The sequence below is a fragment of the Camelus bactrianus genome, chromosome 10, assembly GCF_048773025.1.
Source record: "Camelus bactrianus isolate YW-2024 breed Bactrian camel chromosome 10, ASM4877302v1, whole genome shotgun sequence".
Classification (NCBI taxonomy): domain Eukaryota; kingdom Metazoa; phylum Chordata; class Mammalia; order Artiodactyla; family Camelidae; genus Camelus; species Camelus bactrianus.
Window position 1 is genome coordinate 33,029,161 of NC_133548.1, and position 21,026 is coordinate 33,050,186.

A 21,026-nucleotide genomic window follows, 5' to 3' on the forward strand; every position below is an offset into this window, starting at 1 on the left:
TGCCCAGCACTTGAGTGTTAAGTACTATTAAATTATAAGCAGGACGGTCTGCTTCCTGAATATGTATTTACTTGACGTTAAGGTACGTTTTCCTTGAGGAAAGAACTGAGGGTGTTAAATCAGGGAATGATCTACAAGTTTATACAAAACACACTTCAGAAATTTCCAAATCGTTGGTACACTGCTTACCTGTAAACATCCGTTTAGAGATATTGTTTCCTTCTGATTTTTAAAATGTTACTGTTCTGTGGATGTGTTAAGTCATGCCCTAATATGTGCAGAGCTTTTTTAAAAAAAAAAAAAACAACAACTAATTTTTAAGCACTAATCTCTGTTGGAGTGGCATCTTCACTGACAGGCTCACGTTGCCTTTATTCTCCTTCAAGTTCAAAGTTTGAAGTGGTCGGACTCAAAGACCCATAACAGAATCCCAGCTCAACACTTACGAACTCGATGAACTTGGAAAAGTCGTCTTAATCTGTATGAATACGTTTCTTTGTAAGATGGACATGAAGCTTACTTCACAAAGCTTTCTGGAGGTGCTCGGAAAAGAAAATACCTTTGAAAGAGTGTGTGACTAAAAAGAGTGATGTAACTCTCAGCTCCAGTGGATAACACTGCTCTCAAATACGGAAGCTGCAGATGACAGCATCTACTCCGTGATTCTTTACAATCTGCTAACTTAGCATCATCTTCTAGTTACTAATTAGGTTTTCTCCAGTTCTCATGACAGCATCGAGAGATGCCTGCACCACTGAGAAGTCATATAACTTGGTCAGTGCCGCATGGTGAGTGGCTGAGATTGTTCAGCTCGAAAGGTTCCACTGTGCCCAACTGTCCTGATGGAGGAATGTCCTATGAGTAGAAGGTATTACAGCAGCATTCTGCCAGCACTTTCAAAATTAAACCTCCACACTAACGAATTGGAGCCAAGAGAAATGAAGACGCCTGTAGGAGGGAGCTGGGGGTGGCATGATGTAATAATGAACAAAGACTTGAAATGAAATGCATGGAATTTTTAATCTCCAGAGGAGGATTCAAGCCTCAGTTGTCCCCCTTATTAGCTTTACAAACTTGAGCAATTTCTTTCTCTTAGCTTCAGTTTCCTCATCTGTGAAACTAGGATGATGATAATATATCCTCTGTTGCAATTGTTGGGAGGTTAAAGAGAGATGATACAGTGTCTGGAAACACGCACTGGGGACTGCAGAGACCTGCAATCCGTGGAAAAGTGCTATTATGCCAGTCTCATTCCAAGGAAGAGGGTACCACCTGCAGTGTAACGAGAAAGTTAGCCCTCAGAGCATCACCGCAGCGTAGATGGTACACAAAGGAATCACGATGGCACACTCAGAATTCAGAGTTCAACTGAGAAAAACGACACACAAGAGATGAGCCCTGACAACTGCCAAAGCTTTTTAACTCAGTCTTGCCTTTTTGAGAAGGATGTAGCAAAGGACAGAGTTCAAAAGCTTGAGCTTTGAGGCACAAAGAATGGTTCAAATTACAGCTCTGATACTTCCTAGCCCTATGATCCTGGCCATATTAATTTACAGTTCTTAATCCCAATTTACTCAATAAATGAGGTTAGTCATCATCCATTCACAATTTCTTCCATGCACACTAAATGCCAGGCACTCATCTGAGAGCTGGGGCTGGAGCAGCCAACACTGACAAAAATCTCTGCCATCCTGGTGGGCAAACTTCCGGTGGGAGAAGGAAGCGAAAAGAAGAGAGATGAGGGATATATTCAGTGTCTTAAATGGTGACAAGCACAGCAATAAACAAATCGGAGAATGCAGGTCCCATGGACTGAGGCGAGAGCTGGGGTTGCAGTTTTAAGAAAGCAGTAGGAAAAGTCTCACTGAGAGTGACACCTGAGTAGAGACTTGAAGGTAAAGAAATGAGCCATCAAGATGCATGAAGAAAGAACATTTCAGAAAGAAAAAAACCAGCAGATGCAAAGAATCTGAGATCTGCTCATATGCTTGAAAAATGGCAAGTGGAAATGGAAGAGAATTATGTAATGAAGCTAGACACGCAACGTGGATTTGGAGGATGCTAATCAACGCCAGCCTTCTGGGTTATGAGGTTGAAGAATATACTCCAATCTATGTCAAGCACGCAGCCCAAGTTCCAGCCTAAATTAAGGTCTAGCCTAAGCATTAAGTAATAGCAATGTAGCTGAAATAGTTCATCGTTCTGACTATGATCTGAGAGACTGGGGAAGTATTACTGCTGCAAGAGACACTGAGAAAAATAGGGCAAGAAAAAAAGTGTAAACAGCCCCAAAATGCTAATGCATGGAGTTTACGGAGAATGCACAAGTGACCACGGTATTTCCACATACCTGGGGACCAAGCACTGGTAAAAACTAAAACTTGCTATTGGGTGCTCGAGATCATTTCATTGAGAGTGAATCAAAAAGTGCTTAAAAGTGCAGTTCAGTTATTTAGCTGGTCTCATCAAGGCATCCCATCCAAAAGGGACTACATGGCAATTTCAGAAACATGGAAGCGCCAACTGGGGCAGGCTCATCAGAGTCAAGGCCATGCTAAGACAGGCCGGGGCCTGTCCACGGGAGGGAGGAAGGACTTGCTTCTCCTCCCGGATGGAGCCGCCTTGTTTCTATCAGTGTTCTCTTCATTGATGCTAATGCTTCTGTCGCCCAGAGACATGTTATGCAAATTCCACATGATCTAATTGATATTCCTTACTATTAACACCTTGACGTGGGAAGAACAGTACCAGAGAGAGATGGGAGGAAAATGGTTAGGATACATGCCATTTTGCTTTGGAGACACCACGGGTTAATAGTTACTATATCAAGCTAATGTTTTGTGAGGTTTTTGTTGGGGGGAAGCAAGAGAAGTTAAACCTATATGTTGGCTGTGCTATAGGGATGGGTGTGAAGGAGGGGAGAGAAAACAAGTACACAGGCAGTTAAGTGTGATCCATTTTATGAAAGGGAAAACCAGCTGATACGGAGCACACTGGAGGGGACTCAGCCTTGACTACGAAGTCTAAAAAAAATATGGGAAGATGGGGGCCAGATACAGTGGGACAAAGAAGGCAGGGGGAGAAAGAGAAGCAAAGAGTTCCAGATAGAGCACATATCCTGGGCAGAGGCCTGCAGGAGGAAGATCGGTGCTTTGAGAAAATCTAAAAAAGTTCAGTGCAGCAGAAATTCAAGTTACTGATCATAACTAGAAATGGGGAAAGGACGCAGAGAGAGTGGATACTACAGAAAGGAGGTTGGAGTTTATACCAAGGGCAGCGGAAACCATATAAGGATTTTCAGCAGGGAAATAATGTGATTGTATTTGCATTTTATAGAGAGTACTTCAGCTGCAATGTAGCAAGAATATTTTGTGTGTGTGTGTGTGCAGGAGGAACAAGACTCAGGACCTGGAGACTTACCTTCTAATATCATTCCAGGCAAAAACCAGAGGACAGAGGTTTAGACTAGGCAATAGAGCGTGGTGGGGGGAATAGATTGTGGTGACTGACTGAGCAGGAAAATGAGGGAGAAGGAAACAGCAAGGACGATTCCGCTTACATATGATCTAAAACCATCAGGGATGAAGGTGTGTGATTGACCACAGTCATTTTCCCATTCTTTCCAATAAATAGCACGATGGCAGTACTGTGGCTTTGGAGACTAAGGCAAAAACTAAAACAAACTCTTATTAAAGTATCTATTTAATTCAGCAAATGTTTTGGACAACTGCTATGTTGCCAGGTCTTGCCCTAGTCCCTGGAAACACTAAGACAAAAAAACTTTTGCCCTTGTGGAGTTCATATTCTGGCTGGGCAGTCGGGCCATACAAAAAAGCATTATCATGTCAGAGAGTGATGAGGGCTCGGATGACAATGACACAAAGAGGAAGAGATGGGGTATCAGAGTTAGGGGCGAGGCTCTTTCTGAAGAGAGAACATCTGAACAGAAACTTAAATGACATCAAGGAGCTGACTATGCAAAGATCTGGGGGAAGGACAACCAAGCAACCAAACAGTAAGGGAAACATGACCTGCACGCTCCAGGGACGTCAAGGAGACCATTGTGTATCAAGGATACACGGAGTAGTGAGGACAGAGAATTAACGGGGTGGGGGGTGGGGTGGGCAGAGCAGGCAAGTCTTGTGAGTCATTGTAACAATTTAGACTTGGTGGAAACGGGGAGCCATGGAGAGTCTGGAGCAGAGGAGTGACTGAATCTGACTTATTTTTTTTAGCAATGCCCCCTTGACAGCTATGTTGAAGAGAGACAACAGCTGTACAACAGTGGAAGAGAGAGAAGTTAAGAGGCTTTTGCTGATGTCACGTCAGGAGTGGTAGAGGTGGAGATCATATGACGTCTGGGTTCTAAATACATTTTGAAGGCAGAGCAAGGATTTGGATGTGCGGTGCCAGAGAAGGAAGTCAAAGACAATTTCAAGGTCTTGACCCAGACAATGTGCAAGGGTAGACTTTATCATCAACTGGAATGAGGAAGACTGTGGGAGGAATACTCTGAGAGGGAGAAGATAAGGAACATTCTAGGTAACAAGATAACCTCAGTAACCAACCTTTTCTATTACAAACACACCTTGTTTTCTTGTGCTTTGCAGACATCTTTTTTTTTTTTTTAAACAAATTGAAGGTTTGTGGTAACCTTGTGCCAGGCAAGTCCATCCTCACCATTTTTCCAAGGCAATTTGCTCACTTCCTGCCTCTGTGTCACATTCTGGTAATTCTCACAATATTTCAGGCTGTTTCATTATCATCACACTTGTTACAATGATCTGTGCTCAGTGATTTTTGATGTTACTACTATAGCTCACTGAAGGCTCAGTTGACGGCTAGCATTTCTGAGAAATAAAATATTTTTAAATTAAGGTACATACAGTGGTTTTCAAGACATACTACAACTACACACTGAACAGACATACAGCATACAAGCACTGGGAAACCAAAAAAAACTATGTGACTTGCTTTATCGTGATAATCACTTTATTGCAGTGGTCTGGAACCGAGCCTGCAATATAGCCAAAGTACGTCTGTATCTTAATCAATATCATAGATTGGCGATCAATATAGAAGTCTGCATGTGCGTTACAGGCAGAGAGAACATTACAGGCAAAAGCTCAGAGATTTGGAAAAAGAAAGTGTATTTCAGTGACCGGAGCAGTTGAGGATGGGCTGGAATTTAAGATGTATGTGAAGGAGAAGGGGGAGATAAAGCTGGAGAGGTAGGCAGGAGTCCAGTCACGGAGGCCGTTGGATATGCTGCTGTGGAAGATGGACTTTATCTTGTAAGCACCGAGGAGGCACTGAAAGGTTTTCTTAGCAAGATTAATAAAATAATCTTCCAGAATCTCCCCTCATGGACTCAATCTTCTTGGCTAAAATTGCTGCCACCCATAGATAACTTCAAGGTCTCTATTAAACTGGAGAATGCTTTAAAACCACATTAGCCCACCAAGCCAGAAACTGCTTATCTTTCCCACTGCTACCAAAATGAATGCATAGATCTTGCTGTTTGATTCATCCTATTTTGGACCTTAGTGAACATCTTCAGGCAACTACCTTTTCTAATCAGTGAATCCCATTAGGGGAGAGTGATGCAAATCGCAAGAGTTAACATTCTTTTTCGATCACGCTATTGACTTCAATTAGATTTTTTTCCATATGATCTACAGTGCAATACATATTCTTGGGTACGATGAATTCTTGGATACTAGTTACTAGGGAAAATTTGTAATTTCCAGGTTCCAGTTGGCCATATTTTCACAGAAACCTGGATTTCTTTTCTGTTCAGCCATTGTGCTTCGCGTTACAGGGCTGTTTGTATTTCCCAGGGCAGAGGATTAAAAATAAGCCTCTGAACCAAACTCCTGACTTTCACAGTTCAATAGTATGAGCTTGCCCGGTGGGGAGGGAGAACTGCTTGTCATCTAAATAGTCAGGAATGATTTTCTGCATTACTACCTAGACAAGGTAAGCCCTAATAGCTTTCATTTATTTGATGGGGAATGTCAATCTACTAAAAAGACTGGTGCCCTTCACTTTGCTTTCGGGAAGGCATGCTGACAAAGCTACTGGAAATACACAAAATTTCTATACTATATTGCTCTTCTTAATGGCATTCATGTTAACTGCATCTCTCTCCTCCAGACTCAACATAATACACTTAAACTTAGGGATCTTTTAAATCAGATTTCAATTGAAGTCATTACAACCTGTGATCTGTAAAATAAAGAGAAATATAGGGTGAAATTACCATGTGAAATTTAGGGTCCTTGTGTGGACTCATTCATTTATTCATTCATCAAATATTTGTTGAATTCAAATGGAAAAGGGTCTTCAGACTGGATTTTTGCCATGTCAGAGTTCTGGTACATACTAATGTGTTATGTTCCAAAGCAGGGTGCTACATTATCTTTACAACACTTTAAAAAATCAGCTGTGCCTACGTTAACCATTACCTTCCAGCTCTGTAAACAAAGGCCTAGAAATTCATCAAGGGATGGTGATGAGGCCAAAAGTGAGGACTTGGTTAGAGAAAGCTGTTCGGCATGCTGCCAGCTCCAGGTCACCATTCCCCCGACCCTATCCATCCCCCAGCAGTGAGAGCAAAGAACAACCCTTGTAAACTTACCCAAGGGTAACAGTCTTAAAGAAATGTCCCAGGATGGTGAGGGACATAGCAACTGGTATTTGACTCATGTCTTAAAAGCCTAAAGGTTAATGCCTGGGTCTGGGGCTGCCTCCATCATGTAGTAGATAAAAAAGACCACATTAATAGAGGACTGCACTTGGGCTGAAGGAGGGGGAAAGTGTCTGCTTCATTGGCATAGTACAAAAGAGCTTCAGAGCATCACCCTAGTCATATGTGAATCTTGCAGGGCAAAGGAGATACAGCAGAGAGGTGGCCTTTCACAAACTTAGAGCTACAGAAGGATCAAAGGACTGTCCATGTCAAGGGAATTTCATTTGGAAGTTTCCCTAGGGATCCCTCACCAAAGCACCTGACAAAGGAAGAACCAGCAACTAACTGTATGTCTCTCACCCAGAGGGCCTCAGTGCTAGAAAACCACTGTACTGGTTACATGAGACCTTAGTTTCTTTCCCATAAAATTATCTCATCCAGGTTAAGATTCCCAACACTTAGGAATCTTAAACTACGATACTGAAAGAAAAAAAAAAGGAAGACTGTCTGATTCTCCTTCTCACTGCAGACTTCTAAGATTGTGGCAGGCTGATGAGTGGGACGGTGAAAAGCTTTATTTAGTTTTCACACAATATTGAATTGGTTGCATAAGTAAGAGATTTTTTGTTCCTAACAGTTCCCACATCACACAAGGACCTGGTAAGTCATCATGAGGTCAGTGTCCTCCTGGTACTTCCCTCTGTGTACAGTGTATGCACACCAGCATGAAAATCGGGATCATACTGAACAAGCCATTTTTACCTAATAATGCCTAGTGTTCACCAGACACAAGGACATTTAAAAAAATATTCTCCAATGGGGAAGTTCTGGTTTTTTCTCTCACTTTTTAAAACAAGAAACTGGGGTAAAAGATTTAAGTAGCTGCCCAAGATCATAGAGCTGGGCCTCAAAACTGGAGAGTCCGCTTCCAGAGTTCATGTTCCTTACCATACAGTGTATTTCCCATGTGATTAAGGAGTCTTCCCTCATGGGTTTTAGAAGCTCTATAGAATGGTTTATGAATCATTTATTTCACTAACCCTTAATGTGTTATTATTTTACATGCCGTCCTTTTTTATTTTATTTTTATTGACATATAGTCAGTTCCCAATGTTGTGTCAATTTCTGATGTATACTATAATGTTTCAGTCATACATGTACACTCATATACTTGTTTTCATATTATTTTTCATTATAGATTACTGTAAGATATTGACTATAGTTCCCTGTGCTATACAGTACAAACTTGTTGTTTATCTATTTTATATATAGTAGTTAGTATCTGTAAATCTCAAACTCCCAATTTATCCCTTCCCACCCTCTCCCTCCCCATAACCATAAGTTTGTTTTCTACGTCTGTGAGTCTGTTTGTTTTGTAAATAAGTTCATTGGTGTCATCTTTTTAGATTCCACATATAAATGATATAATACAGTATTTTTCTTTCTCTTTCTGACTTACTTCACTTAGAATGACATTCTCCAGGTCCATCCATGTTGCTGCAAATGGCATTATTTTATTCTTTTTGATGGCTGAGTAGTATTCCATTGTATAAATATACCACAACTTCTTTATCCAGTCCTCTGTCAATGGGCATTCAGGTTGTTTCCACGTCTTGGCTATTGTATATAGTGCTGCTATGAATATTGAGGTGCGTGTATTTTTTTGAATTAGAGTTCCCTTCAGATATATGCCCAGGGGTGGGATTGCTAGATCATACTGTAAGTCTATTTTCAGTTTTTTGAAGATGTTAAGTGTATCCTCAAACTTCATTTAAATGCCCATCTCTGATCACTCTCTCAATGTAAATTCCTAGGAATCCTTCATGAAAAAATGTGGCCTGTGGATATGTTTAAGTTTTTCTTGGGTGATTAATTTCATTTTACAGAGAAAAGCTGGTGTTGCCCTACAACACGTAGTGAGTAAATAGTGGAATCTGGGAATGAAATCCAGGCTTCTGGATGCCAAAGTGAGAATCAGAATGTTTGCGTTTCTTCAGTGAATCTGGGAACTCAAAGGGCTAAGGAAATAGTTGTTGAAGGACAAGTGGGATAGCCACATGGTCTCAGAGCATATGTGATTCATAACACATAAGACCTTGGTAAGAAACCTTAAATTCCAACTTCAAGAAATGGAAAATAAATAATAGTTTTTTAAAAAATCCTTCTTAAAGACCATACCTAATTTCACATGCCACTCTTTCCGGTACTGAATCAACTCACTCTTTTCCCCAGAGCAAAATGCCGTTGCATAAATTAATATGTATTAGCTTGATAAGAAGTTATGCAAAATGTTTATGGGAACAGAGAGCATATGAATTAGCAAAGATGGCATAAATAAAACACGTTATACTTGAATGGCATAGTAAGAGGTCTTAACAACTGGCAGAAGGAATAGAAAGTCTGCAGTAGCAGAAGATGGGTATCAGGCACGGCTTTTTCATTTACCTCCTGAGCGGCCTCGGGGAAGTAGCCTACTGTGTCTGAGTCTTAATATCATCCCCTGGTAAATTGAGGAGGATACGACTAACAATAGATGTCATTTCTAGACACCTACTGTGTGTGCCAGGCTCTCTATCAAACGATTTGAATAGACTATCTCTTTTAACCTCACAATAATATTATGCAGTGAGTAATACTGAAGTATCTGAATATCTCTTTTTTAGTGGCAAACTGAAGCTCAGAAACATTACTTTTATCTGATCTCGTCGCATAGATTCTGGTAAATAGTGGAACCCCAACTTAAATGGAGCTAGAAAAGCTTCAGAGATGGTGCTCTCCCTCCTACTTTGTTTATTCTCTTCTTGTCTGAGGCACAACAAAGATGTTGAAAGGAATACATAAATCAGTGCACATAATCAAGTAGGAGAGGAGAACATGACTGATTGAGCCTCGTGTATAATCTGCTAGGTTCAACTGCCCTCGGTCACAGGTAAGGCGATCAAGAAGCAAAAGATTATTGGAAAGTCTGTGAAATTTGGATTCAGTCATACATGGATTAGAACCCCAACTCCACTACTGGCTGAATAACACTTAAACCTGTCCTCATATACGGTCAGCAGGGTGGGACTAGCTGCCTCACAGCAAATAAACACGGAAGTTGGGACTCACAATCGATGGGTAGTAGGCTGATGCAGGTTTCACTTCCCAGGGGCTAAACAGTTTGTGGTGGCAGATCTACTAGCAGAATACACACCTGTATCCTTCCACCTAGGGCTCTTTTCACCATCTGAGGCTGCATCTTTAATTTAGGGTCCAAATCCCCATTTGTGAACAAAAGGCATAGCTCAACAACAAGGACCTACTGTAGAGCACAGGGAACCATATTCAATACCTGTAATGGCCTATAATGAAAAAGAATACAGAAAGGAATATACATATAAAACCAAATCACTATGCTGTACACCTGAAATTAACACAACATTGTAAATCAATTATACTGCAGTAAAAAAAAAAAAAGCATAGCACCCTATAATTGTATTGAAATGACTTGAAAACTTGCTCTGTATCAAGGAGATGAGAATGCAAAATGGTTTCACGTATTTTTCCAGATGTCTGAAACCTGGCAAAATGGTGAGCCCTGCAGAATCGTGGACAGGGTTGTGAAAGAGCTCCAAGGAGCTCTGAGAGCTCAGGGACAACCCCATGCTGAAGGCATGGGGCAGCGTGTTAGACCTTCAGCTCAATTTCTCCATCACAGTTGAAAGAAGAAGGTTGAGTGGGTGGAGCTGAGAAGAGGGAGGAAAGAAGATATTCTAAGTTCAGCAGCTGAACACAAGGCTGAGCTGCTTTAAAGACGCAAAATCTCAGTTTAGCCAGTCAGCTTAGGCTCCTCCCATCCTCCGGTGCAATGACTCTCCTCTGCCATTGTTTATTTCTAGAAATCTCCATCACAGGGAATAGTTCCTCAAACAAATTTACACTCATCTGGCTTGAATGAAATTTTAAGAGTATCTACATCCATCTTTTTTTGATGGGTTCCACTGGATGGGCAACTGGGAGAAACCTCAAGTCAAGGTATTCCCCTTTTGTATAATGGCACAGAAGCCCTGCTTACTCCTTCCTGGGCACCTGTTAGCTCCCCAACAATAGCAGCAACATTAATGATAGTAGCTGCCACTGACTGAGCCTGTGCCGTATGCCACACAACCTGAGACAGCTCATGCTGAGAAAAGTTACATCTGTCTCCTAACTGCTGTGACTTTGCACACATTCTCCCCGACAAGGCCCTCCCCACAGTCCCGTGGTCGCTGAAAAGGAAATATTCTCTTCTTTCTTTAGACAATGAAGCTATTATCCACCTTTGTAAAGACTTTTAAATTTTTTCTCCAAAATAGGGGTGGGCAGAGAAATAGCAAATAAATGTACACTGGTAGAGTGCTATCAAAATTGGAGTAAGATTTAAACTTGGGAAGAATATAGAAGTTCTTGTTCCTAGCCATCCTTTTTACTTGGTAATAGTTTTCAGGGTAAACTATTACTCTCTGTCTACAAGTCTGCAAGTCCCTGAGGTACAGGAAAAAGGCTAGAATAAAGTATCCTACAAAAAGGCATCTCCCTTTACGAAAGGTTAAAAGACCTCCAGTAACTGAGAAAAATGAAGTCTTCTGCATGACTTTCAAGTTCTCTTTATTTTAAACTTTACAAAAAAGTCATTTCTTATTATAAATATACTTTATATTTACTACAGAAAAAATTAGAAAATGCAAAAAGCAAAATAGAAAAATAACTACTAGAAATTATATTGTGAACAGATAATGCCGTTCAACTTTTTTCATTGTTGTTATTTATTACTGATTTCCCTGAATACTGTTGATCAGGTACTTACTATACTTTGGAAAGGCTTGAAGGGTGTGAGAGGTCCAATGGTTTCATGAGTTTATTGAGTAACAATACAATAAATGAACCCATCTCTGAAGCAACTCTGGAAAAAAGACAAAGTCTGCTATTTCACAATGTCAGCATTTTTTTTTTCAATTTTTTTATGCTGGACTGTGATCTGTCCTACAGCTTGACTAGTCCTGTCCAGTTCTCACTGTCTGATTCACAAGACACTGATTATGGGTACCAGATGTCTATACAACTATATTTATACAATTTATAATTCATATAATACACAAGTAGGGAAATGAAGTAAAATTGGCTATCTTGTCTGAGCCACTGCAAATAGTCTTCTTTTTTTTTTTTTAATATATTACTACATTCACTTTTTTTTACTTACTTTTTGGAGGAGAGGTAATTATGTCTATTTATTTATTTACTTATTTTTAGAGGAGGTACTGGGGATTGAACCCAGGACCTCATGCATGCTAAGCATGTGCTCACCACTGAGCTATGCTCCCTCCCCCACAAATAGCCATCTTGATTTATGTCCCAGTTGGAACTCCCACTAAAAGTGACTGATCAAATAGTCTTATCACAGAGAAAGCATTTGAGAGCAAATTCCCTTAAAGGGTGTGTGTGTCTAAGTTTTATACTATAAGAGAAATCATCTTCTTATTACATAAATTGGGAACTTTCTTCTAAAAAAACACACAGAATAGAGGGTTCTCTCCTCTTTCAAGAGAACGTGAGGGTCACATGTTCCTTGGGTGGGGTTGGAGCATCTACAGGTTTACTCCATCATGGCAGAGAATGGACACAGAGTGGGCCCAGCTTCCACCAGTCTGGCTCCTAAGACTTAAAGAAGGTGTGCCCCACATAGCACAAAGTAGTATCAGCCAGGCTCTAGGTGATGAATGGCCAACAATTTTGTAATTACGTGTTGTCATACCTGGAGGGTATTACGCTTAGAGAAATAAGTCAGACAGAAAAACAAATATTGTATGTGTTCACTTATATGTGGAATCTAAAAAATAAAACAAATGAACACATATAATAAAACAGAAACAGACTCACAAGATATAGAGGGCAAACTGGTAGTTACCAGAAGGGAGCAGGGTGGGAGGAGGGGCAACACAGGTAAAGAGGTTAACAGGTATAAACTACTGATATAAAATAAGTTACTAGAATGCAATGTACACCACAGGGGATACAGTCAATATTTTATAGTAACTTTATATGGAATATATTCTATACAAACACTGAATTACTATGTTGCACATCTGAAACTAATATATTGTAAGTCAACTAAACTTCAATGACAAAAAAGAATTTTCTAATTACAGTAAACACGAAGCACTTTTAAAACTCCTCAAGAGATGCTTTTAAAATGCTTTTCTGTCTCCTAAAAATGCTTTTAATTTTATACTTTTACCAAATAACACTAAGAGAGAGATGATAGATAGATAGACAGATTGATTGATTTTTTAAAAGACATCTTCAAATGCTACATCAAGACCAAAACTTGTCAACAGGGAATATTTGGCAATGTTAGGAGACATTTTAAATGACTGGAGATAGATCACTAACGGTATTTAGTAGGTAGAGTCCAGTGATGCTACTGAACATTTTACAATGCACAGGACAGCCCACTGCAACAAAGACTTCTCTGGTCCAAAATGTCAAAAGTGTCAATGTTAAGGAATCCTTCACTAGGCCAGCTTGATACCTTATATTTAATCTCTACTTGTTGTTGCTTGCAAATTTGCTTAATGGCAAGTAGAAAACTTAGCCTCATCCTCTTCTTAGAGGATGATACTCTGCTGTTTTGTGGCAGGTAACACACTTCTGAGTTTAGTGGAGCTGTCTGAGTTTACACTGGAAAAGCCTTTAGGAGCACTGTGTAGTGCTCCACTCTGTTCTGTGTTTGGCTGCAAGTGTTCCATGATGTGTGACGCCCTTTCACCCCTCCTGGGTTGTGGAGAGAGCTTTCACAGTGGCCCTTTCTTATTCTAAGATCAGCAGAGCCACTCTTACTGATTCTGCACTCATCTCTCTCTTTGCACATCTCCGTGTTAGATGTGAGACCAAATCGAAGCTAAGGGCTCAGAAAAGGGACAAAGGGTAAGAGAAGAACCAACACAACGTGTTCTCCAGAAACCAAGGGAGGTCAAATGTTTGCTTATCTTGAGTGGGGTGCTGAACAATTTAAATTTACTAAAATACCACCAGCATAAAATAAAGGCAGAGTTGTTCACCTCTGTGAACCAAACAGGAGCGGGAGTTTCAACCTCATTATACTCTAGATAAGCATCTTTTTTAACTAATGATTTCAAGGATTTAGTTCCATGTCCCTAAATTCTGAAAGGCTGAATATCACAGGCAATGAATAAAACCCATAGGTGGGGTGCAGAGGGTGGCAAGGGAAACATTTTTAAGACTAAATATAAGTGGATTCTATACAGCTCACATGGGACCATTTAATTAGCCCTAAAATTAAAACAAACCAAATAAAAGATAGAGTGTAATCATGCCATCAGACATTGACAATGAGTTTGTAATTTTCCTTTGCACCTTGAGTCTCAAGGCATGTAGCATGGCTATTCAATGGCAAGTAGAATTACTCAGTGTTTATTGCTTACAGTCAGCACCATAAAATAATTCTGGCAAGACATGACAGAGGCTTTCAGTGTTTGTCCTGTCATTCACCTAGACCCCTTACATACAACTGATCAGAAAATACGTACTTTATCCTAGCCACAAAAAAAAAATCTCATGGATTTAGAATATTGGCCTGTATAAAATGGAATGGCTTTGCTACAGATGGAATCACATGCAGAGAAACCTTGTTTTATTTTACCTATAGTAACTGTATAAGTTTTCAAGAGTAAGTAATTCTCAATTTCAACTTCAATATTTATATGGAACCCATGACCTGCCTACGTCTGTCTTACTTTTACCCCCGGTCTTGATTTTCTCCTTTATCTCTATTTTTCCTGCTCCACATTATGGACCAGCATGTAAGCACGGATTCAATCAACCACTTATTGAGCAGAGAAAAGGACAGAGGTCAAATGGTCAAATCAGCAAGCCATTAAAAACCGTAATTAATTCTTCCTGGGCTGCCACTGACTCAGGCCCTGGTCTTAAGATCAAGCTCTCCTCCAATTCTTTATAATGTAAAAAGAATAAGAACTTTATAGGAGATGCTCTGGTTAAATATCACTATGACAACATAATAATGACTGGTTTATAACAAGCAATGTGAGGTGCTTGATGAAAGTGCAGATTCATGGACTCCTCCCCCAGATATTCTGTACACCGGAAATCCAGATTTTACAGGAAGTCTGTGTGTTATTCTTTCAAACCACCTGCAATGCTTTATAATTCAGTTTGTGGAACACAAGCTGAGTTTTATTCTCAGTTCTAATACTTGCTCTGAAGCATTGCAGAGGTTACTCAACCTAGCAAAGCTTTACTGAGCCATCTATAAAACAGGAGTAATAATATCTGTCTCCTTTGTTTGTTCTTAATGCTAAAATACTCACTTAAAAAGCCTGATGCATAATTAGTACATGATAAATGATATACTGTTAGTAACGGTAGTATCCACCATCATCAACATTATCATCACCATGCCGTCCCCATCAATTCCTGTATGCTGATTTTAGGGAAACATAGCAGTTCTGAAGAAAGTAATGAGAACCCTTTAGAAATGTTTTTCATTTTAGAAAACCTAATTAAAATCAAATATACGAGAATGTGTGCTAAGTCACCATTAAGTTTCTTTGCTTTTGGCAAGAATTCTTAAGCTCCATGTGGTAGTTCTCTCATGCTACTCAGAGGCTGAACTTGGCTCATTTATGTATTTTTTTTTTAAAGACAGACCAAGTAATTATTATTTAATAAATGTGATCTGATTTGTTGATAATAGGACAAAATATAGAAACAGTGGTACACATTGCTTATTGATTTCAGTGTTGAATAATTTATGGAGTTATGTTTTAACATGTTTTTTAAAAGATCAGGCTGCCTTATAAATACACAGGCAGTACAATGTCATCTGTCAAACAAGTTGGGGTATAACCACCTTGCTCATTTAAAAAAAGTATAATCAAAATTCAAAAACCTTTAAACACGAAGGAAGAGAAGCAAGAGCTTTGCTTAAATCTTTAGCATTAGAGGAAGATGCACTCCCCTTCATCTAATAAAAGGGATAATGACTATGCCATTCTATGTCCATCTTTCTGTGCTCTACTACAAGAAGTGTCAAGTGTGATACTCCAGACTCAGCAAAACACAACACGGGGATTGTAGCCTAATGAAACTCACGGAAAATTACACTGAAATATTCAATTTTACATGGCATAAACCCCTGGCTTGCATTGATACATATATTGCACACTGGCATTGAATGTCAAATTTCATTTACACACAGATAGGAGGATTTCTGCAATTTCTAAGAGCTGGATTTCACCAAATAGTGCCGAGTATAAACACTACATTTATTGCGAGTAGAAAGCTGCATATAATGGAATCTTACCAATACTAATTGGCTTATATCATCGGGTCCATGAATGATAATGTTCCTAATAAACCAATATTAGAATAAAACCCCAAGCACACCCATAAATCTGCTGCTGGAGTTATTTAATGTGCTTTTTCGCAAGGAGCATGTGGTTCTACTTTAGATTCCGTGGACACAGCAGATTGTTATAACTCCAGTGGTTGCGAGTGACGCCACCCGATAGCTGATAAGTGGGGCAGGTCCGATCGCCGGCTTTATCTCTAATTAGCACTAAAAACGCACACTGCAAACTGTAGCAGAGACAAGATTCGAACTTGCTAAATTAGACACGTTGCAGGGAGTGCAAGTGAAGCTCCATTTTCAGAGGCAGGATGCCTATTATGCAGTGATCAAAAGGTCCCCACTTTGGGACATACACCAGCGACAGTGTATGAAGTCAACCCACAGTGCTCTATTCCTAGAGAAAGAGCTTCCATTCTCTCTGAAACAGTCTCTTTCTCTCTCTCTGTCCCCACCCTCAGCGCACGTGTGTACACACACACACAGACTACTGGGCTGAGTTACCTTTCTCGCAGTGGCTTCCTGTGAATCCAGAAGGACAGACACATTTGTTAGGAGCCACGCATGTTCCACCGTATCTGCAGCCCTCTTCACAGAATGCTGTCACCAAAAAAAAAAAAAAAAAAAAAAAAAAGAGTGACTTCTCTTAGATAAGGAAATTCATAGTAAAGAGCATTGGTATCAAAACAATTCCTTCTGTGTTGCATAGAGAATACATATGTAGGCTGACATATTTAAAGTTGCAGTGTACAAAAGGAAATAAATGTAATAGTAACTCTTCACTGGTTCACATGCAATCAATCGAAATGAAGGATGCAGACGATCTGGTGCTAAACGGCAGCTAGGAGGAGCGGCTATTACTGTTGCTATTAGTAAGACTGCTGACGTATCTGAAATCAAAGAATAAACTGAGTAACTAGAAAGGATGTGGTTGGGATAAAGGCAAAGGCATTTAAAATTCAATTTTGTAGATACCCTTTTATTTTTTTTTACTAAATATCTTTTATTACAATAAGAACATTTTTACATTATTTTTAAAACGGTTTTGAGTAGTCGATATAATTTTTGAGAACATAATAAAGTTAACAAAGTGCTCACTTGGAATATTTAAGACGTTTCCAACATTTCCATAATAAAAACAATGCCTTGTCCTTACAGCGAAAATGCTTCACACACCTCAAATTATTCCTTGACGGAAAATGCCTCGATGTGAAAATCAAGGGGAGTGAACTTTAGGTTTTTTGATAAACACTGCAAAGTCATCCCAACCCCGTCTCAGTACTACCCTGGCCAGTCTTCCCAAACCAGGTTAGTTTTCCTTATTTCACACCAGCAGAGCAGAGTCCCGTGCCTCTCTCCCTTGCAGTATCAAACACAGATGCTCAACTATGCATCCTTTATTACCATCACCTCTTTGATCCATTGGACTGCAAGACCCAACAGGGCAAGAGCTATGATTAGTTTTGCTCTCCTTGCTACCAAAGCCTCAGAAACTGAGCACAAAGGAGATGCTCAAAAATATTTGCTGAACAAATTAACCTATATTCTGCAGGTTGTTCTGACAGGAAAACCTGTGTTCTAACAATTCTACAACACTTCCATCCAGAATAATTTATTATCAATAGTTTTGTGTTCTAAGTCTGTAAAATTTCTCATTAACGAAAATGACTGCAACTTGTCAACACAGAATTTATTTTATTCACATGAGAGCCAGGTGAGCAAATGTTTTTATTTTTAATTACAGTTAGAAAATGACACCCCAGAAAAATGTTCTGGTTATATTTTCCATCATCTCATAAATAATATGGGTCTAACTTTAAAAAGCCACATTATGTCTTTAGGTAGTTGAATGCTAGTTCAAGTACATAGAATGTCTCACAATATTGTCATTTTCCACATCATTTAATGTCCCTTGGATGATTTAACATTCTGAAGCTTAGCAATTAACTGTGAGTTCCTTTGCTGCTGCCAGAGGACAATGTATACTCTGGTGTTTGAATACATTCCCTATTTCCAGCATCTCAGTACCCGGAGACAGTAGGGGGAAAAAAAAGGTTTAGGCAGTATATGTCTTGGTATGTTGATCAGAAACTAAAATATATAAAAATACAGGTATGCAAATGTATACAAAATTTCTTGTCCTCAAAATCACACATCGTGGGCTCTGGTGACAAACATTTCAAGTAAGATACTTAGAGTATAGGCTGCAGCAAACTTGATAACAGAACAATAAAGTGTTTCTGCAAGCTAAAAATGACAGACGGAAATCCGGTGAGGAAATGTTTCAAGTGGCACCTAAAGAAGGCGGGGGCTTGGAAGCAGGAAGCTCAGCATGGGTTTCTCTGTGGCACAAACAAAACTTGACCCAGATCTGTGTACGCACACATGCACACACACGTACACACACACACACATCAGAAGACCTGGGTAGGAGACTTGGTGTTAGTTTATAATTCATGTGTGCTTCTGATTTACTCAACTCTTAAACAGAAACGATAATCGGAGATTTTGTGAAGAAAGCATGAGATGCTTGTGATGCTCCAAAAATGCACAGACATAACAAGTAGGGCGCTATGGGAATGAAATGAGTCAGTATTTGTTAAGGGACTTAAAACAGCGGTTGGCACATAGTGTCTAAGTATTTCGTTCAATTCATTAGTAGTGATATTGTTATGACCACAAAGCATGGATCAGGAACAAGGTATCTAATACCCAGACAGGATAAACCTACCCTGCAAGGTGTTCAGCTTCACCAAGGTGGGTTTAAGGCATGCCGTGTTCTTCATGCCTGATTTAGTTTCCAATAAGAGTAGCGGTAGCCCTTATCATGGGAACATCAGATAGGCATTAGTGTTTCCAAATAAAAATGGTGAAACGAGGGCTCAGAAATCAAGTGTACCCTCTGAGGCTATTCAGTGCAAATTCAACTGCAATCTGGTATTCACATGGGCAGGTTCATCTCTATTTGGAATAGTTCCATAAGGGCTGAGGAAACTGACTACAAGTTGGAAGAAAAAAAATATGTCCATGTTGCACCTGTTGCACTGAAGGGGTGTAGGGAGCTGAGCAAGTTCATGCTCCTGTTGCCTAAACTCCATTTTCATCCATTTTTAGTCACATTCCACCCAACCTAGGCACATGATATTTTTAAGAGAATTTATCTGGAATAAATAAGAAATTCATTGCCTACTTGAACCTTAGATCATACGACAAAGTAATTTCAAAAAATACAAAAGCAAATAAAAAAGAAACATGCCATCCACAACTCAAGCTACTCTGGGGAGAGCAAAATCAGTGCAAGTTTTCTCTGAATATCTTGTAAAACATCAAAACACACTACTGCATCCTAGTCTAAAGACTGCATAGATTATTCAAATCCGGATAGGCCCTTCTTGATTTACTATGAACCAAGCATTTCTTATGGTACTCAGAGGACCTCTGATTTGCACAGCACTACTTAACTGATGGCATAACCAAAACAGGAAGCCAAAACACCTGCCATATCTCTTCATAGCTTATGAAAAGATAGGATGACAGAAACCACACAGTCCAAATCTTTGCTTTGTATTTATTAGCTGTGCGACCTAAACAAACAATTTCACTCCTCTGAACCTGTTTTCTCAAGAGCAAAGCAATAATGGTAATAATGAAAACTCTCATCCGTGCTTGCTAAGTTGAAGGGCCAACGTAAACCACCCAACCCAGGGGACTGCAAGTGGATGTGCTTAAGAACTGGGTGTGATTGTTACTTATGACCAGGACTCTGCTTCTTCAAATACCAATACCATAATGCACCGGTTTCTCTTCTAGATTCTGGAGATGCAGCAGTGAACAGTTCCCTGTACGTTTATTCTTTAATGAGGGCTCATTTTCACTCCTTCCTCGACTTGGTGACCTCAGTACTATCACATGGTTTGCAATGGAACTTGGACACACAGCTCCTTTGCAAAGTCAGAAAAACTCAGGCATCATGGCTACGTTGCTCATTTTGTTGACTACTTTCTAGATTCCAAAGTATGGCTTATAGGCTGTGGATGTTCAGTGAGATTACAAACTTGAATCTGTCATTACAAAGCGATTGGTTATTAACCTAGTACCCTGGGGGAGATGTTGGATAAGATCAACTCTAACATGGTGTAATTCTACTTTTGAAAGGACTCTTCCTATTGTGCAAGAAGGTAAATCGTAGAATTCAAAATTGAGGGAGAGTCAATCCACAGAACGACAGCTTTTGTGTTAAAAAAAAATCTCAGCATGTGAAAGGACACTTGGACTTGAAGGGGAACAGAACGAGCAGGTGTGCTTGCAGGTGCCAGTTTGTGGATGCTCAGTATCATCGCCAGGTGCTCAATTTGACAAAAATAGTTTTACACTAAGAAAAAGTAATAGCCCTTCAAGCTCTGAACACTTGGCATGATCCTCTTACAATGTTACTGGCATCTATTTAGCTCCTAGGGACACCCTGTATTCTGAAAAAATCAGGACACAGACAAGTTTCAACACCATCTGTCAGAAGGAGACCACATTCCTCCCTCTCGGTTTCCTGGAGCTCCTCTCTCACCTCTTTGCCAGCTTTGCTCATTCTGTCCCTGGGGCGGTAGAGAGATTTATTCTATGGGTAAATCTGGAAACAATATATTTCAGGACGATGTTTCTTGGGTGCGGAGAATGGTGAGGTGCTAGGTGTGAATTTCATTATTAAAAATAACTATCAAGATATGAAAATAAATTTAAAAAACTAGCCACCACGGACCAACTGTTACAAGGTGTCAAGAAACAAAAGATGATAGTTAATTTGACTATGTGCACCTAAATTGCAAAGAGGGGGAGAAAATACTTAAAATATGGTCCTGCTCAGCAAACCTCCATGCCCACCAAGCTTCTCTCTTGGGAGTGAGCTGCCTTCAAGTGGTATTAATTTTCCTTAAT

General features: G+C 39.7%; 1 protein-coding gene across 2 annotated transcripts in view; it reads right to left on the minus strand.

Moving 5' to 3' along the window:
- NELL1 (neural EGFL like 1) overlaps nt 1–21,026 on the minus strand; it is a 755,554-nt gene that overhangs the window by 191,630 nt on the left and 542,898 nt on the right. For both annotated transcript variants that reach the window (XM_074372235.1, XM_074372234.1), the window contains exon 15: nt 16,602–16,697. In XM_074372235.1, coding sequence (XP_074228336.1) covers nt 16,602–16,697 — 96 coding nt within the window. The remainder of the gene's footprint in view (nt 1–16,601; nt 16,698–21,026) is intronic.